The following is a 26,383-nucleotide window of genomic DNA, read 5'->3' as shown; positions in this document are numbered from 1 at the left end:
GGTGGCCGTAGACGAAGTTGACACTGTTTCGACATTGTCGGTAAACGATAAAGTAAATATAACAAATAACATCTCTGAAAGTATGTTAGCATAATCAAAGGAGCTTCGTGTGAATACAGTTTTCAATAGTGTCTGCCATGAAATTAATCAGACGTGTTTGGAAAGAAACGCTTTCTTACAATGCTAACATATCTAGAAGAAACATTGAAAATGATTGGTTAAGGTCGTTAAAATAATTTTAGGATGAGATATTTTCATCGATTTAATTTCCGTAGCATCATTTTGAATTTCCTCGTTGCAGAGTATTTTTATCGTTGAAGATTATCCTGTACATAATTCTAATAATAAAATCAAATCGATACTGCATTTCTAAAACGATTCTATCACCTTGTCGATAAATGTTATTAAGATTGTTTTATTCCTGAAACATCTCAGGTTATCGAGCTTTTAATCGTCGTATTTTACACGACTGATCCGCCGCGAGTGTATATCGACGAGCGCGCAGACTCGCTGTGGACGCAAACGTATAACGCGACGAAGCACGACGAGGCGAGACGAGACGAAACGAAACGAAACGAAACGAAACGGCGTTGCTAAATATAATACTTGGTAGGCACGCGATTTTCTTACGACTGGGAGCAGCACGACGGTCATCAACTTCCGAAAGTGCAAACGTTGTCCTCGGTAGTGATCTTGTTGTTGTCGTTGCCCCGTTAGTACGTTTCTCGCGCAGAAGCCGGGACGTAGAAGGCGAACAGACGACGCGTAGTGTCGAATCGAATCGAAGCACGGCCGGTCTGAAAGAAAATCTCGTTGGTTTTGTGATTCCTCGACTGTGAAGGTTTCCCGAGGTCAATTTTATGTGTTTTACGCGTTCTGCCGATGTTGCTTCTGTCACGTGGTAACCGGTTGAAATACAAGTAAGTCGTTGTTTTGAAGAAAGGAATATCGTTTATCATGAATGGTACAGTGTCATCGTGTTTATTATGAATCGTTCAGTTATCAGAGAACGCAAGTGAAACCTAAAAATTGAAGATTGAAGATACACACATTCTTTTTCGATCCTATAACCTGTGGAACGCAATGATCAATGAAAGATATTAGTATGGTAGATAGTGGCGTAACGAAACAAATTATTTAAGATTTTTCTCGTTCATAACAGCTGTTGCTTGGCCTCATATGTTATGTTTGTATATTTACTACGAATTCTATATCGTACAGACCAAATTAGCAGTATCACTGGTCGCGTGACTATTTCCTTTTATATTTAGACAGAACGTGAATGCATAAATGTCTACATTAAAGTCTACAGTAAAGTGGACCTTCCGCACGATTAATTGAATTGCACGTATTAGATTCGATCATTTTGACTTCTAATAACATTCTGGGACTTGTCAAATTTATTTGGCCAATTTTCATGCGTTCCCGACGGGTCGTTTCGAACACATCAACGGTAAAATATAGTTTTACCGAATGCAGTGAACATTTAAATACATTTATTTCGTTGTCACGATAAGTTAGACAAATTATACTTAATGTGTAATACACAGTGTAGTTGCAGGCCTTTGTAAGATAATTAACGTATTCCTTGTTTCGCTTTATTTAACGTGTCGTTGCAGGATGACGTAATAACGTAGCATTTTTTTGAGAACTCCAGCGAGCATAAGAATGACGTAAACCCGAGCATTGTTTGGACAGTCCTTTTCAGCCGTGTACGTTTAATGGATTAGGGGAGAAAATCCGTGGCGTAGCTATAGAAACTACGTTCGTAGATTTTGTCGATCAATAAACTGTACAAAGGAGTCAGTCAGCGTGTACAGTTCGTAAATATGATGACTCCTTCGGATTGCGTTTGAACGCCTTCAACGTATTACGCACACATACAACGTAACCGTGTGTCGCGCGCGTGGAAACCGTAGATCGAATTTCATCGAAGAACGACCACATCATCGTCGACTTCGTCGGCGAATCACCACCGAATTAAATCCAAACGTGAATAAAAATTCCATTTCGCGTTTTATTGTTTCCTCACTTGACGCTGACACGTAGTTTCGGTCGACAAAATATTACAAAGCTAGGATAAAATTGCTACACAGTGGGGTTAGGAAACCCCCAAAACTGGCGAAAAATTCGGAAAGCGACAGAATTCGCATATACAGGGTGTTCGGTCACTCCTGGGAAAAATTTTAGTGAAAGATTCTAGAGACCAAAATAAGACGAAAATCAAGAATGTTAATTTCTTGACTGAGGCTTCGTTGAAAAGTTATTAATAAAGTTAAATTAAAAAATTTCAAATCGTTCTCGAAAAATTATTTTTTGTTGTAAGGGTCGATTGCAATCATTTTTAGTCATTACATTTACCCCCGATATCCTACGCATTGTCCAGAAAAAAATTCCTTATCGAAAATCTAATGTGAGGCCAGAAATGCTATCCTGAAATTTCATGTATATCTTAAAACCACCATAATTTTTGAATGGATTGGAGGATTTTAATGTTTCAAACGACAAACAACGCGTATTTCAATGGATAATATGTAGAGATTATGAAAATGTTGGAAAAGTTGTTTCTTGACCCCGTAAAGTGAGAAAAACCACATAAAAATGATCAAATTTTCAAACAGACATAACTCCTGCAATAGTGAATATATTTCAATGAATCTTTTTTCTAAACTAGAGTTCATGGGTACCTACAAAAAAGTATTAGACTACTTTTCTGTAGGGTGTCAAATAAAATTACTAAAAATCGAAAACGAGTTTTTAAAAAAAATTGACAGGGGGTAGATGCCTAAATTTTTCGACGAAAAAAAAAATTTCAAATCGTTTTCGAAAAATTATTTTTGGTTGTAGAGGTCGATTACAATCATTTTTCGTCATTACACATATCTCCGAAATCCTGCGCATTTTCGAGAAAAAAATTCAGTACGGACGGAACTTTAAACGTTAATAACTTTTTAAGGAAGCCTCCATCAACTAATTGGTATTCTTGATTTTCGCCCTATTTTGGCCTCTAGAATCTTCCATTACAATTTTTCCCAGAGGTGGTCGAACACTCTATATTATTTGTTAATAATTAATTATAATTAAATGGTATAATTTCACAATGCAAATCTTTTTACTATATTTTACGACGCAGTGATATGTTCTTTGCGATACGAAGTCGTCTCACTCGACTATGTCGATTCCATTAGACATGCATCCAGATCCAATTATCCTATTGCTATATTTGCAAAATTCCTACATCAACTGCATCATCTAAACATTCGATCCTTTATATTCATATAAAATATAGTTTATACTATATTGTATTGTGCATTTTAAGCATACATACGATGAACAAGAAAAATGCAAAAATTATTTGTTGTATACGTTTACTTAAATAATAAAAAACGTGGAAATAGTTAATTCCTAGGTCTCAAAAATATTTGGACACTATGCAAATTAACCTTGTAGAATAAAACCAACAGTCTTTAATCGAGAATAAATATTTTGTGAAATATCAATTTTATTGCAATTATATAGTTTTCAAAATCAGGGTTTTACGAACGAAGTAATAATTTTTGGTACTGTAAATAAATCATCCTTAAACAAAACTGTATAATATTGAAAGTGCAAGTACAAGTTCCTTACCAATATTTCATCATTTTTATGCTTGTAATTTACGTTTTTTACAATGGTCGTTTACTGGGCAGTTTGCTTCGTATTTAAAAACCTACGGGAAATATGACAACTGGATTTCTTGCGTTTGTTCGACAGATATGAATATCCCGAAGTCTGAGGGTCTTTTATCAGTGGTTTTTCCTACCGAACTCGCGTCTTCGTCCAGTTCACGACAGCTGATTATAAACCAAGACCAACAGGTGTGTTCGACACGAATAACCTTTTGTTTTCCACTTTACCGTTCTTTTGTCTCTTTGTACGCTCTACTTCACACGTGACACAGCATGTTTAATCACCCCTCGACGAAAATCGTTTGTAAGATTTATGATTTCTAACTGTTTCTACCTGAGAGTGTACATAAACATCCCCAGTTTATCTTGGAGAGAATGTCTCTTATGTTACAGCCTGACGTTTATAACAGTTACTTTGGACGCATCGTAAACTGCTAAAGTTAACGTTCATAATTTTGCCACTCTTTTTCATTTTGTATTTTCTCTTGCTTACGCTAAAAAATGTTGCTGTTGCGATGATCACGCTGAAACAAAATGGTTGAAATGTACCCGTGTTGCTTAACAGGATGAAGAAGCATCCGATTGTCCACTTTTAACACCTAGTCCACCACTCATTCGTTCGGATGGTACTTTGGAATCCGGTGCGATTTATGTATCTCTGGAGGGGAATCCTGTGGAATCGATTCCGCCACTCGAGAACATTAACAAGGAGGATGGGCTTAGTGAGTTCATGAACATAGTGAACAGTTCTAGCAAAGCTCTAAACGATGGTAAGTTTCCTTTGTTGGGTGTAACACGTTAATATAAAAATTAGGTTTTTAACCCCCTTGTGAATCACGTACTACCACACCATAACGCGTCCTCCCCAGTGTTTAACCCTTTGCCCTGCAATTACGAGTCTGACTCGTCTCAAGTTCTCGATACCAAACACATTAATGCGGCTACACTCGTCATCAAGTCTTATATCTTTTTGGGGCACGCTGGGATTAAAAGTGTCCCACGTTTCTGATACACCGTAATGCATAGTCCCATCTCGAAATATTGCAATAACTGTATGCGCATAGGTTTATATTTCGTCTTATTTACGTAAAGTAGTTGGTAATATCTTCAACAAATGTTACAAATGTATTCACTTGTGTTGGCAATATTCAACATGCGAATACAGGTTCATAAATTGTTGCAAACGGAAGGTTCATTGTGACAAATTTAATTAAACTATTACGATTTTTTTATGTTTTTACATTATGTGATACCTTTATTAATAAAAATATACCAATTTTGTTTAATTTAAAACGCAATAAAATTTCTATGCAACATGGGTCTATTTTATTATCTGAAATCCTGTGCCGCAAAGAGATATATTAAAATCAACACATTTTTTGTATTCGTAAAACAAATCTGTTCTTTTTTGTGGTCATTCCTCTTATGAACAAATTTAAATAGAATTAAATAGTCTACATTTGAAAAATGATTTGGAATTAAATCGCACGTCAAAGGGTTAATAATACTGTGTAACGCAAATTCTAGTTTGTAATATACATTTAGTGATCCTAAATTGCTCCATCAATCTCAGTTTTGAAAAATTACGAATTTTTGTGAAAACCCTCGATTTCAGGCAAAAATAGGGTATTGCGTGAAAACTAGATCCACTAAGGTCAGGTTTGGGTTAAATGATATAGGATAAGTGACCTGAATATGTCACAATTTTCTTATGATATAATTTATGAAAAAATAAGAAATCTTTATCTAACGAGAATCGAATTCAGAATCGATTTATCAACTAACTGACAGAAAATATAAGCAGCTGCATGTGAGCGACGCGTGTACAGACCAGGGCCGGAACGTACTGTCCAGATTCCTATGTACATGGTAGAAAAGGAGCTAATTTAAAAAAAAAAAATCCTCAATATTAATATCGTATTATTAATTAAATATTATTATAATGTTACTAAGGAGTTAAATGAGAATACAAATTAAGGTATAAAAACCATTTTTCAATACGTAATTTATCTATTTATTACTATATACAACTTATGTCATTTATGTAATTATAAATGATTAATGTACAAACAGTATGATCCAATTGCCAAAATTTGCGATAACTTAAACATGTTCAATGCATTTTCTCCAGTTTTCAACCGTAACATGTTGTATTGCCTTGTGAAATAAATTTTTTACACATGCAAATTTGAATGTTGTATTACTTGCTGCAATATAATTTTTTAACTTACGATCAAATCATTGAGATTGGATTTAATGCGTCGTGCGAGGGCCCTTTCAAGGGCCGCTACAAAGCGTCCTTGAGCGTCCAGCAGCCACACATTTGCGACCGCAGTCCTGATCACGTGAACATTCTGTTTATATTTCCTGCCAGTTCTCGTTGAATTGGGTATAATATTTCACGTACTCCATTACGAATCTCCATACTGTTATCTTACAAAAGCTCGATGAAAAAGTCGAACAATTGTTGGGATTCTATTCTTGTGAGCAGAGCATATTTCCAATGCATTAGTATATTATGTGTAATTCTTAGACTATCGTAACCAGAATCTTTGTTCTGCGTGTATCGTGAATTGTTTTGAACGCGGCCATTGGCGAGTTCTAAGCGAGTAAACCACAATTTTCCCATACTATACCTAGCCTTTAACACGCTCAAGCCGAGGTTACGTAATTTGCGACCAGGAGCAGACAGGCAATGACGATGGATTTTTAAAGAATTTCACCAAATAAATGATAAATTATAAAGAATAAAGAAATAAAATTGTGACAAATGACTGTATTTTTTAATAAATTTAATTAGGTATTTTGTGTGTGTGTGTATCTAGATTCTACTTGCAGTTCTTTTTATTAAAATATTATTTTTCTTTTGTTTAGTGTGTATTTAGGAATACTTTCTTCAAGTAAAGTTTATTAAAATAATTTTTCCTCTCAAAAGCGAGTACTTTAAGTTGTGTGTACATTCGTACACAACGTACTTTTAATGAGGGATTCTAGAGGCCTAAATAAGATGAAAATCAAGAGTACCAATTTGTTGATGGAGGCTTCGTTAAAAAGTTATTAATATTCGAACCTCCGCCAGTTCTGAATTTTTTTCTCGAAAATGCGCAGGATTTCGGGGGTATGTGTACTGACGAAAAATGATTGTAATCGACCTCTGCAATCAATAATAATTTTTCGAGAACGATTTGAAATTTTTTAATTTTGTCGAAAAATTTTACACCTTCTCGAATTTTTTTCTAGGAAATGAGTAGGATTTCGGGGATATGACTGTTCACCAAAAATGATTGTAATTGACCCCTGCAGTCAAAAATATTTTTTTCCAACGATTTGAAATTTTTTTTTTTCGTCGAAAAATTTAGGAACTTATCCCCTGTCGATTTTTCTTAAAAATTTGTTTTTGATTCTTAGTAATTTCATTTGACATCCTACAGAAAAGTTGTGTAATACTTTTTTGTCGGTACCCATGAGCTCTACTTCAGAAAAAAGTTTCATTGAAATTTATTCAATATTGTAGGAGTATTGGCTGTTTGAAAATTGGGCCATTTTTTTGTGGTTTTTCTCATTTTACGGGGTCAAAGAACAACCTTTTCATTATTGTTAGAATTTCTACACATTCTACACCAAAATACGCGTTGTTTGCTTTTTTAAACATTAAAATCGTCTAATCCGTTCAGGAGTTATGGTGTTTTAAAGATACGCATGAAATTTCAGGGAACGATTTCTGGCCTGAAATTATATTTTCGGTAAGGAATTTTTTTCTCGAAAACGCGTAGGATATCGGGGGTATGTGTAATAACCAAAAATGATTGTGCTCGACTCTTGCAACCGAAAACAATTTTTTTAGAATGATTTGAAAAATTTTTTTTTTGCCAAAAAACTTCCGAACCTACCAGATTTTTTTCCTTAAAAGTGGGTAGGATTTCAGGGATATATTTATTCACCAAGAGTGCTTATAATTGACCCCTGCAACCAAAAATAATTTTTCCAGAACGATTTGAAATTTTTGAATTTAATTGTTAATAACTTTTTAACGGAGCCTCCATCAATAAATTGGTATTCTTGATTTCCGTCTTATTTTGGCTTCTGGAATCCCCCATTAAAATTTTTCCCAGGGGTGGCCGAACATCCTGTATGTACATATTACTCACCCTATACATTGTATATTAGATATGTTCTTCAAAGTATCCATATAGAATTGAAAGTTTATATCTTGTACTCGAAAGAAATTAGAATAAATAATGTAGATATGTATTGATTGTAGTCGGACAAAATGATAGAACATCATTAAAAAATACAATTGTTTGAACAGGAATATTTTGACGAATTCCAAATTAATATTTAATAAAACCACTTTTTCGTTCTATAACATCTACTAAGCGATTAGGAATTGATTTAAACAATTTTTTAATACGTTTTTGTCTTAAAAGTCTCCAATTTGTAACAATACTTTGTTTTAATTCTGTTACATCCTTGTATTGTTTTTCATTCTCATAAACGTTCCATGCAAGTTCTGCCCATATTTATAATTTAATTTTATATATTTTCATTAATATTAAGGTCGGGTGAACGGACCGGTCACTTGAGGCATGTTACATTTTTAGAACTAAAATAAGCTTTAACGCATCTTGCGGTATGTATTGCAGCATTATCCTGTTGAAAACTAAATGTACTGCCTGCAATACAAGTCGCGCGCTTATTTAACTGATTGTCTATTAATTCAATATATTTTTTACTGTTTGCATAGTTAGATAAAAAGTTTGTTAGTTTTTTCGTGGTATTCAATATTAGCCCACACCATGATACTTCCGCGACCCATTTATCGATGGCTTAAATATTGTTCTCCAAATTAAATTTCTTTTCGTTGCTAAATATCGCATTTCTCCACTTTTTTTCCACAAAACATGACCACGAGCAAACTTTAAACAGTCTTCCTTATGTTGCTCACTTAGAGGAGGTTTTCTTTTCAGTTTTTTTCGTTTAATTTGTTTACTGCTTTGGAGAGTACGTCGCACAGTTCTTACATTAGCTGAAACGCTAGCTTCTTCAGCGATTTTTCTTGCAGCTCCCTTAAAATTACAAGCTACGCGTAATATGGCCCGTCTGTCGCGTTCTGTTGTAGATTTTTTCCGTAGATTTTCGGATCTTTTAAGAAGTTATACACACGGTGACTGTTTCTATTTAATAACATCGTAATTTTCGTGATAGTTTGATTTTGTGACCTCAATAACAAAATCCAGTCGATTTCACTTTTATTTAATTGTTTTCCTCGACCTATATTAACTTCAATGGCACAGTTTTTTCGTTTTTCTTTTAGCAATGTGCCTCGGGTCGTTGCCTCATTGCAAAATAAATTCTTCTTGGAGTCTCATTTTTGCAACAGCCTCTTCTAAATTTTCGTTTGTTATTTCAGTGTACTTGTTTACATTCATTATTCTGTCAATCTGTACTAAATTGCCAACACCATTTCACGAAAAACACCCCCACAACATTAATTACTCTCTATCATATTTAACAGTAATAAAACAAAACAGCTTTTTGTATGCTTCATTTCTTTTTCTGCATATATGATACTTGTTTTCATCGCTCCATATTATTCTTCTCTAGAATGATACTGGTATGATCATACAGGGCGTTCGGCCACCCTTGGGAGAAATTTTAATGGGAAATTCTAAAGGTCAAAATAGAACGAAAATCAAGAATATCAATTTTTCAATCGAGGCTTTGTTGAAAAATTATTAAAAAATTAAATTAGAACATTTTAAATCATTCTGAAAAATTGTTTTTGGTCGCAGGGGTCAATTACAATCATTTTTAGTCCATAGACATACCCCTGAAATCCTACTCACAAGGAGTGTGTCAGTTTCAAAATTTTTTGACAAAAAAAAAAATTTTTCAAATCGTTCTAAAAAAATTATGTTCGGTTGCAAGAGTCGATCATAATCATTTTTAGTCATTACACATACCCCCGATATTTCACGCATTTTCGAGAAAAAAATTTCTTACTGAAAATATAATTTCAGGCCAGAAATGTCTCTCCGAAATTTCATGCGTATCTTTAAAACGTCATAACTTCTGAACGGATTGAAGGATTTTTAAATTTCAAAATGCAAACTACGCGTATTTTGGTGAACAATATTTAGAGACTTTAAGAATGTTTGAATAATTGTTTCTTAACCTCGTAAAGTGAGAAAAACCCCATAAAAATGGTCCAATTTTCAAATGGCCATAACTCCTACAACAGTTAATATATTTTAATGAAACTTTTTTTTATTATAGTGCTCATGGGTACCTACAAAAAAGTATTAAACAACTTTTCCGTACGGCGTCAAACAAATTTATTATAAATGAAAAACTAATTTTTAAGAGAAATCGACGGAGAAGTAGGTGCCTAAATTTTACGGCGAAAAAAAAGGTTTCAGTTCGTTCTAAAAAAATTATTTCCGGTTGCGGGGGACAATTGTAATCGTTTTTGGTGAATAGACATACCCCCAAAACCCTGCGCATTTTCGAGAAATAATTTCAGTACGGGCGGAACTTCAAACGTTAATAACTTTTTAACGAAATCTCCATCAACAAATTAGTATTCTTGATTTTCGTCTTGTTTTGGCCTCCAAAATCTCCTATTAAAATTTTTCCAGGGGTGGCCGAATACTCTGAAGGATACTTTGAAGGACATATCTAATATACAGGGTGGTCCACGTAACTTGTGCAGCTCTATAACTTCCGAAATATGCGTTGCACGAAAAATTTTGTGTATAAAAATTGCAACAAATAAAGGTGTACATTACGTAGTGCATTTACTTTTTTTTATAGATGACGACATTTCTGAGATTTGAAAGTCAACTTTGTTTTTTTTAAATAGAATACTATATTTTTTGTATGAAAATATGGAAGAATATTGAATTCTGAGTAAAAAAGTATTGACCTTTATTAACTCTAAATCTAATAGCTAACGAATAATTTCATTTCATTTCTTGACAATTTTCTTCACGTAATATCAAATTGAAGACTCAAGCTTATCACAGATTTCTGCAGAATAGTGAAAATTATCAAGAAATAAAGTCAAATTACTCGTTAGCTATTAGGTTTAGGGCTAATAAAGGTCAATACTTTTTTACTCAGAATCCGATATTCTTCCATATTTTAATAAAAAAAATATTGTATTCTATTTAAAATAATAAAGTTGATCTTCAAATTACCGAAACGTCTCCACCTATAAAAAAAAATAAATATACTACGTAATGTATCCCTTTAAACCATGCAACTTTTGTACATCAAATTTTTTCGTGTAACGCATATTTCGGAAGTTATAGAGCTGCACAAGTTACGTGGACCACCCTGTATAAGGTGAGTAATATGTACATATATCCTATTGTGTTATATGAAATATAAAAATACATCAAATGTCCTATCATTTTGTCCGGCAGTGTATATATATAGGTTCATAAGAATTGTACCAATGATTCTATCTTCTGATTTAGTCGCAAGAGTATCACTTTCAGTAATAATAAGTTTAAGGTGCCAACGTTAAACATAGTTTTAACGAAATGACATTAAACGTCAAACTAACTGAATCATTAAAATGCAAATTGAAACTATGATTTAACAGATTTGTAATCGGTTTTCTTTCGCTAATTTTTGTTATTTTTTATGCTTTAAAGCGTTATCTTATGATATTGTAGTCCATTTAATTCGTATTTGATACGTAGGAAAATTGAAGCTTGGCCAACATATTTGCGTTTCCATTATACTGTACGACGCGTTTATTCAAATAACCAATTAATAAAAAGAAAACATTTGGGGAGCTCGAGATAGCAATAGTGCAAGAATGGAACGACGCGCTCCAAGCAACACAGAATAATCTTCTTGACAGTATGCAAAGTAGAGTATTTAAGCTTGTTAGAAGTAACTACGAACGTTTCGTAGAAAGCTGCACTTTTAATAAAGAGAATTTATAATTCTATGGCATGCATATTTTGAATGTTTTGATAACAGAAAGTTCTTAACCCGTTGAATGCCACGCTAATTTTACATGGCTTGCTCGTCTGGCCAACATGTATTTCTTATTATGCGCTACATATTATGGTGAAATATTACTTACAATAGACAAGTTAATGTGTGTAATCATATGTGACGAATTTATCGTACTGGGGTCACCGGTGACCCCCACGGCGCTGAAATGCGTTTCTTTGTTGTCGCAGAATTTTCAAAATTTTTGCAATACATAGCTTTGTAGCGATCGGTCGTACGCACATGGGAAAGTTTTTCACGTACGAGCCTACTGAGAAAACCACGTCATGAAATAAAAAAAAATGCCGGGAAAGCCAGGGTCAAGTGACGATTTTGTAAAGTGTGCTGCAAAAAAAAACCTAGGTAGGACAAAGAGAAAAAACTGTTCCAAAAAAGTTGTGACATACTGTGGAGACTGTACTGGTTCACCTTTCCTTTGTTTGGAGTGTTTTAATACGACACATTGCAATATGCGCGCATAATATTTAAGCTTACACGGTTTATACAGGGTGTTCGGCCACCCCTGGGAAAAATTTTAATGGGGGATTCTAGAGACCAAAATAAAATGAAAATCAAGAGTACCAATTTGTTGATGGACGCTTCGTTAAAAAGTTATTAACGTTTGAAGTTCCGCCAGTACTGACCTTTTTTCTCGAAAATTCGCAGGGTTTCGGGGGTATGTGTAATGACGAAAAATGATTGTAATCGACCTCCGCAACCAAACATAATTTTTCGAGAACGATTTGAAATTTTTTAATTTTGACAAAAAATTTAGGCAGCCTACCCTGGTTGATTTTTCTTAAAAATTCGTTTTTCATTTTTAGTAATTTTGTTTGACGCCCTACAGAAAAGTTGTTTAATACTTTTTTATAGGTACCCAAGAGCTCTACTTCAGAAAAAAGTTTAATTGAAATATATTCACTATTGTAGGAGTTATGGCTGTTTGAAAATTGGACCATTTTTATGTGGTTTTTCTATCTTTACAGGGTCAAAGAACAACTTTTTCAATATTGTTAGAATTCCTACATATTCTTCATCAAAATACGTGTTGTTTGCTTTTTTAAACATTAAAATCGTCCAATCCGTTCAGGAGTTATGGTGTTTTAAAGATACTCATGAAATTTCGAGGAACGATTTCTGGCCTCATATTGGATTTTCGATAAAGAATTTTTTTTCTCGAAAGTGGGTAAGATTTGGGGGGTATGTCTATTCACGAAAAATGATTGTAATTGACCCCTGCAACTGAAAATCATTTTTTTGAACGATTTGTAATTTTTTAATTTCGTCGAAAAATTCCACTACCTATTTGAATTTTTTTCTCGAAAGTGGTTAGGATTTCAGAGGTACATCTATTCACTAAAAATGATTGTAATTGACCCCCGCAACCAAAAATAATTTTTTCAGAACGATTTGAAATTTTTTAGTTTTGCCGAAAAATTTAGGCAGCCTACCCCCTGGTTGATTTTTCTTAAAAATTCGTTTTTCATTTTTAGTAATTTTGTTTGATGCCCTACAGAAAAGTTGTTTAATACTTTTTTGTAGGTACCCATGAGCTCTACTTCAGAAAAAAGTTTAATTGAAATATATTCACTATTGTAGGAGTTATGGCTGTTTGAAAATTGGACCATTTTTATGTGGTTTTTCTATCTTTACAGGGTCAAAGAACAACTTTTTCAATATTGTTAGAATTCCTACATATTCTTCATCAAAATACGTGTTGTTTGCTTTTTTAAACATTAAAATCGTCCAATCCGTTCAGGAGTTATGGTGTTTTAAAGATACGCATGAAATTTCGGGAAACGATTTCTGATCTGAAATTAGATTTTCGGTAAGGAATTTTTTTCTCGAAAATGCGTGGGATATCGGGGGTATATGTAATGACCAAAAATGATTGTGATCGACTCTTGCAACCGAAAATAATTTTTTTAGAACGTTTTGAAAAATTTTTTTCTTGCCAAAAAATTTCAGCACCTACCCGATTTTTTTCCTCAAAAGTGGGTAGGATTTCAGGGATATATCTATTCACCAAAAATGCTCATAACTGACCCCTGCAATCAAAAATGATTTTTCCGGAACGATTTGAAATTTTTTAATTCAATTGTTAATAACTTTTTAACGAAGCCTCCATCAAGAAATTGGTATTCTTGATTTTCGTCTTATTTTGGCCTCTAGAATCTCCCATTAAAATTTTTCCCAGAGGTGGCCGAACACCCTGTATAAATAAAACTATTTTTATATGTTCTATACTGCATTATTTTCTACACACCATTTTAGTAACGATGATAATATTGAAAAATTTATAAACATTGAAATTTACTCGAATTATGTGTTTCTAGTAATGTTGTTTTCGCCGGTCACCGGCGACCCCCATGGCATTCGACGTGTTAAAAATAGGAAATGCTTATATTTTTCAGTATATATGTTTTTTGGTATCGTCGTGTAACGTAAAAACAATTTATATGTAAACAGAAAAATCAAGGCGTTTATAATCATTCGGAGCAGTGTATCGGTGAAATTCGATCGTTTCGTTCGACGACACTCTGTATAATCGTTCAGCGTCATATGCGAGACTCTTAGATGGATAATAAAACGGTTTAATTGGATCTAGTTTCAATTTGAGTGACGAATTAATCTTAACGAAGCCCTGGCCGTTCGTTAATTGAATCTCGTCGCGAGTTTCGCGTCGACGATAGTGGTTGTTGATAGTTGTCGCGTTGTTTCGAAATTACAGCGAAACTGTACAGAGCTGTAATATCGATAAGCGGTCCGAAACGATAGCGCGTGATCGAAGAATTGATTATTGCTGTTGTAGAACCCAGTTCCCGCGATCCGATGGTAGAATCAACAAGCAGCGACAACAGCAGCGACACAAACGAGCCAGTTTGTGCACAATTATTGACGCAGTTGAATACAGCGTATCAACACCTTGCTCCCGATGCTCAGGCACTGGTAAGCGTTCGAATCAAGTCGTCATTCTTCTTTAATAAACGAGACATTAGACGGAAAAATGGCACATATAACAAAAATACAATTTCGAGAATATTTCAAAATTTTTATTACGGCATTATGTAATGAAATACAATTCTCGAGACATACATAGCACTGTATGCCCTTGAACGTTCTAGAAACGGAGATTTGATCGATGATTCGATGACGACGCGTGTCTTTTTTATAGCGTTTTAAAATTGATTTATGTGCTCATTTTTCATAAACGAGATAAGATCATGAAAGAATCGAATTTTTTCTTCGTTTGTCTGCTAATTTATTCCAAATCTTTAATATCTTTAATAAATGGTTTGAAAATAAAACAAAAATAAAGAACTTGATTTTCTTAAATAACTTTTCTGTACGTTAATTAATATCCTCCTTTCGTTTGGTACAGTTTTTAAAGAACATTTTCAATCCGTATTTTGCTATCTGCATCCGGTACTATTTAGATTAACATGTTAACTGTCACGACAGGTTAGAAATACTCGATAATTTAATGGTGAATTTGTTAATTTACAATATCTGAAATTAAAGTAGCGTTATTTGCAACTTTACAAGTATTAAGGTTCTTCCATTGTAAACAATATCGCAATATGTTGTGGCAATTAACGTGTTAAATTCTAAAGACTAATCCTTTGAGGAATCCAAGACTATTCTATATGTTTTATAGTTTTTTAATTATCTTTCTGACAGTGTGAAAATAACAAATAACAGTTACTTTAAATATACGAGTTTTATTTTAATTATAGTTAAATATATATACACATTATTGACTGTAATGTTAATTGTAGAAAGTAAAACATTACAGATTTAAGTAAACGAAAGTCTGTTTATAGTTTCCATAGTTTGATTGCAAAATAACGTTTGTCTAAAATTAAATATTCAGTGCTTTATTCGTCGCGCTACAATAATCGTGCTGAGCGACTTTATTATCGTTGCTGTCGTCTACATAGTGATTAATAACCTTATACTTTCAATTTTGAAAGTCTGCGATTAGATTTGCAAGCCCTATACTCGGCATATTTTGGTCTGCTTGGCACAATCAAGGAATACCTTGCCAAACGTTACGACCCATTGTTGCAATACATCTACGGTGATATTCTTTTGCGATTAACAAACCTTCGGCCTATATATATATTATGATAACGTTATCTTAATATCATAAACAATATCTGTCTATGAGTGCACTACCCGTGTATCAAAGCGATTATTAATAATTTTCCAGCTTCTTTCGTGCGACGATATAGATCATTTGGATTGTGCTTGCTATACCGCGTTATTAAAATATATTTTCACGTATAACGTTTTATGAAATTTTTGGCATGTGACATATATTTACAAGCTACGTATCGTGAAAATAAGATAGCTGTCTAGCTTTCATGATAATTGGCCTTCTTCTAGAAATACAGAAATATTCCTACTCGTGACTATCCTTGGCTGACGTATATTGCACGTCTAAAACTTTAATCGCATTGCTCAGAATAGTTAGCACGGGAGCGCCTACTCGAATGACAGTCGAATGAAATTATATTCAGTTTGTGTATCATACGGTGCCGTTTACATTTGCTTTTATATTTTTTTTGTATCTCTAATCGTTTTAGAGATACGTACATTTTCATAGTTGTGTGGGACACCCTGTATAAGCCATATGTTTTATGTCAAAAAATACAGCTTGACGTCATTAGAAATAAACAATAATTTATATTTTTTCGGATGCTTTACCAGACCACTTTCATAATTAATTTTTGTTTGTAAATGAAGTGAGTTTCTTTTGTTTTTTATATTTAAATAAATTATTCGTCATAGATCATAGATTTTACATGGATAAATCATCGATCGAAAACTAGTCCTCGACTTTGTTCCAGTGATTAAAAACTATATAAAATTTGTCGACTTATTAATTAATTATTTTTAAGATTTTCAATTATTTCATAATATCACAATAAAATGTAGATATGATTTTGATTCTTAAAAAGAATTTTGTTGTTTTCACATTTATCGTGATAATATCTTAAATACTTTGTTGTTTACAATGTTTCTTAGAGTACTGAATATTTATGAAAGCGGCCAAGTAAAGCTTAAATATTGCTTATTTCTCTGTTCATCAACGAAGTTTTATGTGGTTCAGTTTGCTGCGAGAATTGTTTTTCACTTTCGTATACTAACATATTCTTATTTTAACTAATGGAGGTTGGGTATTACTTTTCATTCGATCCTCGTTGAATCATACTTTTATCACATTTTTATATTACCTATGTACAGAAGAAATATTGCATATAATCAAACAAAAATGTTATTAAATAGTTGGAACGAGAAAAATTTGAATTTTCTTCGTCTTTTTTCTTAAAATCTTGAAATGCTAGTTAGAAATTGTTGACGGATATCACCGTGCTAAAATGTAGAGAAAACGATGTTCAACGTATCAAGAAAAAAATTCAACTACAAATGGTATTGAATAATATCAATAAATTTGTAAAATACTGTCGTGTTTAGCATACAATTGCAAGGTTAAAAATTGAATGCGTCATAATCGTTTTATTTTTCCTTATTTCATGATACGTTATTTTTAATTTTAAAAAACTCTTCTATCTTCTTAATTTGTTTCTTTCAAGAGTTGTACGATTTTAATGGTAATTTGGTCAATTTGTCTCGCTGTGCAGCATCGATTCCGATTTGTAACAGATTGGAATAGCTACCTACATACATATGTGTATTCTTTCATTCTGGAGGGACATTATCATTATCTGTGTGTTCACTAATTCGTCGCTTGTTGCTTCCTAACATCATTATCAACTTTCACTGTAACTGTTTAGTTTTACAATCAGGAGAATGGTGGAAAGCCGCCGTTGGTTGGGATCCAGCTGGTGGTACCGAAGCCCCCAAAGGATTATCGTTTCATGAAATGGAATTGGCCGCTGATACGGAAGACTTGCTTCTGGTCTCTGATGTCGGTGTTAGCGGGCTGCACGGCGCTTGTCATCGGTGTTATTGCTACCATGCCCAAGAAGTATGTGAAAAAAAACACACTATGGTGAAACCAACGAAAGAATCGACTTTGGAATCCTCTCAACTGCTTTGTTGAGGAGAATTTTCTTAATTCTGTATTATTGTCTCTAACAATGGAATCGAGCATGAAATACATAAAAGTATATGAGCCGTTTATTTTGAAAGTCCATTTATGTTCAAATCGAGATATTGAAGGGTTTGCGTTGGATTAAATTTAAAAATATGGGTAACAGATGACAGTAGAATAATGTTTTTGGGTTCCTAAGGGTGTCAAATTTATCATCCCAATTAGCATAATTAAATCATTTGAGAAATAATATGCTTTTGATGGCTATGATTGGACTAATGTCACTTTCAAAATCAATGAAAAGACGTTTTCAATTCTTAAGAAAGCACAAGTCCATAGAAAAAGTAAATTTCCCTTGAAATAAAAATAAATGTATACAATTTTATTTTATAAAATCAAAAAAATATTCAACTTTTATTTTTTGTTAAATAATTGTTACATTAAAATTAATATTGTTTTATTAATTATTAGTCAGTCTTCTCCAGTTTGTGTATGCGAGAGGGACTTAAAATAACTATGGTGTGCAGGTAGTATACAGGGTGTTCGGCCACCCCTGGGAAAAATTTTAATGGGAGATTCTAGAAGCCAAAATAAGACGAAAATCAAGAATACCAATTTGTTGATGAAGGCTTCGTTAAACAGTTATTAACGTTTAAAGTTCCGACCGTACTGAATTTTTTTCTCAAAAATGCGCAAGATTTCGGGGTATGTCTATTTACCAAAAATGATTGTAATTGACCCACACAACCGAAAATAATTTTTCCAAAACGATTTGAAATTTTTTTTTTCTCTCGAAAAATTTCACACCTTCTCGAATTTTTTTCTAGAAAGTGGGTAGGATTTCGGGGGTATGTCTATTCACCAAAAATGATTGTAATTGACCCCCGCAACCGAAAATAATTTTTTCAGAATTAATTAAAAATTTTTTTTTTGTCGAAAAATTTGGGCACCTATTCTCTATCGATTTTTCTTAAAAATTCGTTTTTCATTTTTAGTAATTTTGTTTGACGCTCTACAAAAAAGTTGTCTAATACTTTTTTGTAGGTACCCATGAGCTCTACTTCAGAAAAAAGTTTCATTGAAATATATTCTCAATTGTAGGAGTGATGGCTGTTTGAAAATTGGACCATTTTTATTGGGTTTTTCTCATTTTGCGGGGTCAAGGACCAACTTTTCGAATATTTTTGTGACTTCTACATATTCTCCACCAAAATACGCGTAGTTTGGTTTTTTAAACATTAAAATCGTCCAATCCGTTCAGAAGTTATGACGTTTTAAAGATTCGCATGAAAATTCGTGCAGACATTTCTGGCCAGAAATTATATTTTCGGTAAGGGATTTTTTTCTCGAAACTGAGTAGCATTTCGGGGGTATGTCTGTTGACCAAAAATGCTTGCAATTGATCCTTGCAATTAAAAATAATTTTTCTAAGACGATTCGAAAGTCTTTTTTTTCACTCAAAACTTTCAGCACTTACTCTAATTTTTTTCTCGAAAGTGGGTAGGATTTCGGAAGTATGTGTATTCACCAAAAATGATTGTGATTGATCCTCGCAACCAAAAATAATTTTTCCAGAACGATTTGAAATTTTTGAATTTAATTGTTAATAACTTTTTAACGAAGCCTCCATCAACAAATTGGTATTCTTGATTTTCATCTTATTTTGGCCTCTAGAATCCTCTATTAAAATTTTTCCCAGGGGTGGCCGAATACCTTGTATAATGTAATAAATCTATTCAGTCCTTGTAGTTTAGGTTTTATTTCAAATTTTTAATAATAATTATTATGTGGACATGTGTAGGACAATTTTAATTACCTGCGTCACTATTGGACGTATCTTGAAGGTGAACACTTTCCAACATATTGAAATTTATAATATTACAAGTAAAGCAGAAATTAAACAATCCGAATTTTAGAAAACTATAGAAACAAGCAAAAATACTCAGCAAGTGAAACAACACTGTCCACCACTCTGATTTTCAACGCGCTGTTCTGTGTTTATAACAAATTCATTGCACATTGATAATTCAACTGCTACTTTGGTAACACTATGCAACAAAATAAAAAAGTTGGGATCTCATAAAATTTGATTGCATAATATTTTCCATATCCATTTGAAACTCTCACAATGAGACTTACGCCACTTTCAAAATAAACTTTTTCATCGCTTCATGAATCAGCAAATTTTCGTGTTACAAAACCGTAATGATTTTAAATATATTAGTAACAAGGTGCTTCAGAATGAAAAGATCATGTAAAAATGTACTATCAAGGTAGCTAACTCGATTTTTTTGGAAAATGGACTACTTTCAAAATAAACGGCTCATATATGTATTTCAATCTTCTTTTGCATGATTTGAAATTTATTTAAAATTCAGTTATTAATATTTTAACACTAATTATTTATTTATACACGAGCATACTTAAAGACATTTATAGTATATAATGTAAGATAATAAATACACTTTATTTCGGATTTTATAACTCCTTAGGAGGAGGGGGGGGGGGGGGTATGATCGTCATTGAAAATTGATCCTTAAGTACATATACTTTAATAAATAATTATTTGAAATTATTTTAGAGAGAAAAAGTATATTTTTAAAATTTTGTAACTTACACATTATTAAATTATTGTAGCATACATGTACTCTAACAGTGATTAACATAACCTGAGGGAAAACACTGAATTTGATTCTAACATTGATTCTGCATAAATAATCATTAAAATCAAGTATGATGTATTATCTATCACTCATCGTTTGAGGAATTTATTTTTATCTTACACTCGTTAATTTATTGTGTTAAGTAGTGATTAGTTTGACAATCATAGAGTGGTAGAATTATATAATTGGAACAGTTGGACTAAAGTATAATAATTAGCCAAGTCGATTCTTTCCATGATTTCACCATAGAAACATAGTTTACTCCAAGAAGTACAGCATACAGTTTTACACTTTGTCATCATTGAATTGAATTTCAGAATGCACAAAACGGACAATTACGCTTTAAATCATTTTAATCGATATGTATTCAGAATGTTCATTTGAAAAATTACAGAGAAAAGGAAAAACATTTGTATGGGATAGTTTTCTTATCACACTTCACGTTAAAAATTGTTATGTCGGAATTTAAAGTCTATAGTATTCAAAACGAAACTAAATAAATTCTAAAAACAGTGAGAAATGAATTTTAAAACAGACTGTAACATTGCTCGATAAAAAATGGAGAGTATTTTGTAAATATGTTTCGAAGATTGTGTGATTTTGTTTGTACTTAAAAGGTTACGTAAAAAAATAAAATTGTCATTAATATGACTTTGTCATCATTTAGTCAAAAAAAAAAATTATCAATATTAGAATAGAAGAAACACAAAGGTTACAAAGGTTCTAAAACACATAATGGCATTGTTTATTATACCATTCAATGTGTTCCTATAGGTGCGATCCAAGAGTACAATGGTGGCAGGGCAGTATTTTCTACGAGATATTCCCAGCCTCTTTCCAAGATTCTTCGAAGACCAGCGACGGTATCGGCGATCTTCGTGGCATAACAATGCGTTTGGACTATTTGAAAAAGCTGGGCGTTCGAGGGATTCGTTTGAACTCGATCTTCCCAGCGGCTCATTACCCCGAATATTATTGGAACATCAAGAATTTGACAGACGTGAACAAAGAGTTGGGGACGTTAGAGGACTTTGCCACGCTCGTGCATGAAATCCATCGACGAAACATGAGCCTGGTTTTGGATTTGCCTCTCTATCCGTTCGTGAAAACTTTGTACGACGAGAACGTGGCCGTCGAGAAACTGAACAAAACCGACAAAGCGGTGCGCGAGAGAAGAGACGTTACTGATGACGTGATCTTACAGAAGGTGGTGCCGACGACACCGTCCATGTCGGTGCAAGCAATTCGGGAGTTACTGCCATCGATACCGCCACCATTGGACAAACCTCAGCAACAAGGTCTCACGTCAAATCGTATAACCGCGGCGACAGAGAATCCTGTCACGTCGGCGATAAAAATCTGGCTGCAAAGGGGAGTCGACGGTTTCTACTTGAAGGGGCTCGAACATTACGTCGACGAGGAATCCTTTCCAAGTAACTTGAACCAGTGGAAGTCTCTTCTGGGATACGACAGAATACTGATTTGTCACATGGACGCTTTAACGGCTGCAAAATCTGCCGCCGCGAAAAACTCCATACTGAAGAAGATGGATCTTGTTGATGTCACGTTGCGGGTTTCAAACGGAACGAACGAGATTAAGAAACAAGTAGAGGATGTCACGAAGGGCTTGTTGTTCGAGAAACCTGATTACCCGTGGGTACATTGGTCCATAGGCGGAGTGGACTCGAAAAGAGTGGCGTCCATGATTAGTGTGAAGAATGCTACAATGGCTATCTCTCTTCTAGGAATGATACTTCCAGGGACACCGAGTATATTTTACGGAGACGAGGTACACAGTTGGAATATAACAAGAATATATTGTAACGTATATTATAATGTAATATACAATAATGTGTATAATCTGAGAAGTAGTAATCGATGATAAATACGACACGTCGGATGCTGACCATCAGAAGTATTGATTATTATCTGTATTGCACTGCCTCTAACATATGGAATCAATATGTAAATCAGATGATAAATCTATAACATAAAGCAAGACAAGAATGTTACATAAACGTACAGTGTCTAGGGTTTATTTTCTAATTTATAACGAATATATTGATCTGCCGTACATTGAGATGTCTCTTCGGTGTGTATTGTCTCTTAAAAGCGATTTCCTTAGAATGCTTAAAATAGGTGTATGCATACTCCAGCATAAATACATATAGTCATTTCATTCCTTCATTCATTTGCATAGAAATAGTAGGTAACTATTAGGTGCAGAGTGCTTGATATTTTGCTTCGTTGATACGGGAAAATAAACAATAATCAGATTACGTTGCAGTACGTGTCTTCCATACATTTCCTTTTTCTGTTTTTTTTTTAACTTATCATACCTCGGAAAATAAAGCCTAGACCTTTAATATACACCATTATTTGCTTTTTTATTGCTTGTATTGAATATACAAAAATTTTGTTAAATCTGTACGATTCAAAGCCTTCTATTCAAATAAAATTTGTGTTTAGATAGGTATACCAGATTGCGACTGTGAAGATCACAAGGATCTTGCTCGCGTGCACAACTTAGTTCCCATGTATTGGGATCCGAATGATGGATCGGGCCATAAGTTTGCGTCCGTGGGCGTTCCAGGTTGGTTACCGGAAGCTACAAAACCATTAGAAACAAGTTTGATGGGAACCATTGCCGAGATGGCTAATCTGAGATATAAAACGACTCCAATTTACGTTAAAGCTGTGCTGAAAGAGAATCAGGTGCTGGCGAACTGTGATATTAGGTAATTGGTTTTTATTTATAGCTTTTTCATGAAATTGGGTAATTTCGAGGCGCGTCATGTTTCATATTTTCTTTATAATTTTGTATAAATTCAGATAAACATAATTACTTTATACTTTAATTTATTTAAATCTTTTTAATAAAATATAACATTAAATTTATGAAACACTTATTTTATAATTATAATTTTCTCTTTTTAAAACTAATAAAAAGTACATCTAACCCTAGACCCTAGCTAAAAATGCACTTTTTTATTAATACCTCTGTTTTCGATTTCTGTTTTTTGTATATGTTACATGTAACCGTTGTTGATAGTTTAGATAGCATATTCAATGTACTTTAAACTTAGTTTTATCATATTTTTCTGAGCATTCTGTGCAGTTATCTCAAGAGTTCTCGTCATTATTTATTCTTTTGGTTTTTCTTTGGCTTTTTTTGTACCACTTTTCTTTTTTTTTTTTTGTTTTATTTTATATGATACTTTTCTTTCCTGTATATTTTTTGGGCAAGTTAGAACTTGTGTTTTAGAAAATCTTGTAGTACTTGTAGCAATTAAAACTTTTGTTCTTTATTCAATTATACAATTGAGACATTGGATGGGAAAAGGGACATACTGCAAAATGCCATTTCGAGAAAATCAGTTTTAAAATTTTAAATACTCACATTCTCATCATAGTAGGTGTACAAGTGTGCTGCTTCACATCTGTTGGAAAGCAGCTGAGTTAATTGCGATACGTGAGCTTGTATAATATTTTTATCGCAATACATAATGTAGAGAATAAACAGTCGTGTAACAGGTTTCATGCGTGTCTGAATTCGTATAATATGACAATTTTTACAGATTTTCAATGTGTCTTTTATTCTCCACAGATATGCCGATGACGAAATGATTGTAATAGAACGATGGTATCCACGGCGAAATTCGTACATCTTTCTAGCTAATTTAGGCAATAAAACGCTAACTAAGGATTTAAGTTTCCTTTATTACGGTGGTCAGGTCGTAGTCGGTCCGACGTATAGACTGAATCGGGACGTCTACTTCAAGGAACTTATTGTGCCTCCGGGAGAAGCGTTCACTATAAAACTCGATAAATGAAAAGCTGGTTGCTAAATAAAAGTTTATATAACATTCATTTTACATACGATCAAGATGTTAGAGGTTTTAGTTAATATTTCAACCGTGAATTCGTAACGTTTCATTTGGGTGAGAAAGATATTGTCGACGTAGCGAACGTTGTACAACGAAGATTTAATATAAAAGTTCCTATTAATTGTAATTCAAATACGTAGGAACTGCAGCGTTCATGAAAGTATTATTTGAGGAGCGAAAGAAAGTTCATTCGAGGGAAACTGATTGTATTGTAAAATAAAAAGCAACAAATTGTGCTATTCGAATGATTTCACGTAGGCGGGTGAAATGTACTTGGATAAAAAGTAATCAAAAAGTCATGCAGAATCAAATTACACGTTATGTCGTTATTGTTAATCTTGTTAGTAATATTGGAAAAGCATAATGAATATTCGCGCATTTCACATTCCAAAAGAGGACAAATCATTTTACACTTGCCTGTGTTCATTCTCGTGATCCAAGTTTACACTGCGAGATTGTTTCACTGTGTTTTGTACCTTCTGATAGTTTTGATAATAAAACCGAAGATTTTTGTGACTGTATCGATTACTTCCAGTCGCAGTAAAAATTTCACTTGAAATTTTCAATGTTTTATATTTACAAAGTGTACGGAACTTATCCCTGTCACACTCTCGGTACGTTTTCGAATTTCAAAATTAATAAAATTATCGTCGTCGTAAATTATACATGGACTATTTTTGTAATGAATTTTATCGCGTGATAAGAACTGTTCGCAACGTGTAATTTCTTACTTATTTTATAATAATTTTTGGTACTAATAGAGTGACATTTTACCGATGCGTGAATTATATGGTGCTTATGCAAGAGAGAAATTTTTTGTATTTTTATTCAAATACCATGATACGCGTGTCCTCTTATCACGCCATTTATTTGAATGTGCGCTTGTTGAACTCGAAATATATTCCAGTACAACCTTTGAATAGTATTAAAAGAGAAATATAACAATATAATCTATAAAGTATTCTGCGCAAGTAGATTTTTACTTTTAACAAAGTTCAATTTTGATGTGAATTTTAATATTCAAAAATAAAAGATAGTATTGCCCCATAAACTTAAATTTTAATTGCACATTTCCTTATTTACTTTTTAATTATTATTAATTCCGGTATATAATACGCAAATTTCATATAATTGTTGCAATCGTATAATTAATTACGCGTAAATTTTAGGATCAATGGTATATTACGGAACTTTAAATAGAAAATCATTATTACGTTTCTACTTTTTTAATATTTTCATGTCAAAGAAATAAAAATAGATAAAGGCAGGAACAATATTAGTTAGATTTATATTATTTTAAAGAAAGTTATAATATATCCACGGAGATTCGATTTTGGAAACCGTGGATGCAGAGGTTTCATATATTTGATTCCGTGTTCTTTCCTTCAATATTCGTTTAATAATTATGATGGAAACAATTAGAAAAGCGATTTTAACTTTGGCATCGATATATTTGTAAATGGTATCGCAGTGCAAGTGAGCATCACTGGTTTTTTCTCGCAAGTGCTCGGTCGTGGGTATGATTCGTATATAAGGCCGCTCCGAAACGAGTTGAGTCAGAGGTTTCCTTGAGCAACACCGCGGAGCCACAATCGGAGTCCATAGTGACTCTCATGCTCTGAGGAAAGTCCCTGGACCCATGGCAGAAAGTGCCGTAGCACAAATGCTGCTAACCTCCGCAATCTTCTCGACTTTTGGAAAGGAAGTTGTTTTCGGCTGATCTTTGAGTTGTGCGGAGCGTATTGGTCAGAGAAAAGCAATGTGTCGTAATGAATTCTTCTCCCACTTTCTCGAAAGAGGGGGCTGAATTTGTTGAACTCAACAGGGCTCATTACGAGGAAACTTCATTTTTTGCTCAAATTTATACTTCCCCTATTTCCAGTTGTTATTGTTAAATTTTAGTAATATTCAAACTCAGGATGTTTATAGAAAATAAATATTTTAGCTCCATAATTCCTTCCTCAAAGAACTTTCGATCTTTTTTTTAGCGATGAACCATTCTAAAAGTTTTTTTTGCAATCCTATATTGAATTCAATTTTTTCCCATTAAAAAAATTTTGTTTCATGATAAGTAAGTCTGTTTTGTAATAGGTA

General features: G+C 33.2%; 1 protein-coding gene across 2 annotated transcripts; it reads left to right on the top strand.

The window, feature by feature from the left end:
- Positions 1-780: 780 nt before the first annotated feature.
- On the top strand, positions 781-25,355 carry LOC143347789 (maltase A2). Of its 2 annotated transcripts, none has more exons than XM_076777310.1 (8): positions 781-920; positions 3,754-3,857; positions 4,234-4,438; positions 14,491-14,627; positions 17,492-17,673; positions 21,177-22,191; positions 22,872-23,140; positions 24,010-25,355. In XM_076777310.1, the coding sequence occupies exons 2-8, from the start codon at positions 3,756-3,758 to the stop codon at positions 24,233-24,235; spliced, it is 2,136 nt and encodes a 711-aa protein (XP_076633425.1). In that variant the 5' UTR covers positions 781-920; positions 3,754-3,755; the 3' UTR covers positions 24,236-25,355. The 2 variants fall into 2 exon arrangements, with proteins under 2 accessions (XP_076633425.1, XP_076633424.1); XM_076777309.1 differs by having other exon boundaries at positions 17,480-17,673.
- Positions 25,356-26,383: the final 1,028 nt, after the last annotated feature.

The sequence above is a fragment of the Colletes latitarsis genome, chromosome 11 (assembly GCF_051014445.1).
Source record: "Colletes latitarsis isolate SP2378_abdomen chromosome 11, iyColLati1, whole genome shotgun sequence".
Lineage (NCBI taxonomy): Eukaryota > Metazoa > Arthropoda > Insecta > Hymenoptera > Colletidae > Colletes > Colletes latitarsis.
This window is presented reverse-complemented; position numbering and strand designations above follow the sequence as displayed.

Bases quoted from the DNA above. Each gene is read 5' to 3' on its own strand.
- LOC143347789 (XM_076777309.1), top strand. From the start codon at position 3,756: ATGAATATCCCGAAGTCTGAGGGTCTTTTATCAGTGGTTTTTCCTACC. The intron at 3,858-4,233 runs GTGTGTTCGACA...GTTGCTTAACAG, and splicing joins TTATAAACCAAGACCAACAG to GATGAAGAAGCATCCGATTG. The intron at 14,628-17,479 runs GTAAGCGTTCGA...GTAACTGTTTAG, and splicing joins CTCCCGATGCTCAGGCACTG to TTTTACAATCAGGAGAATGG.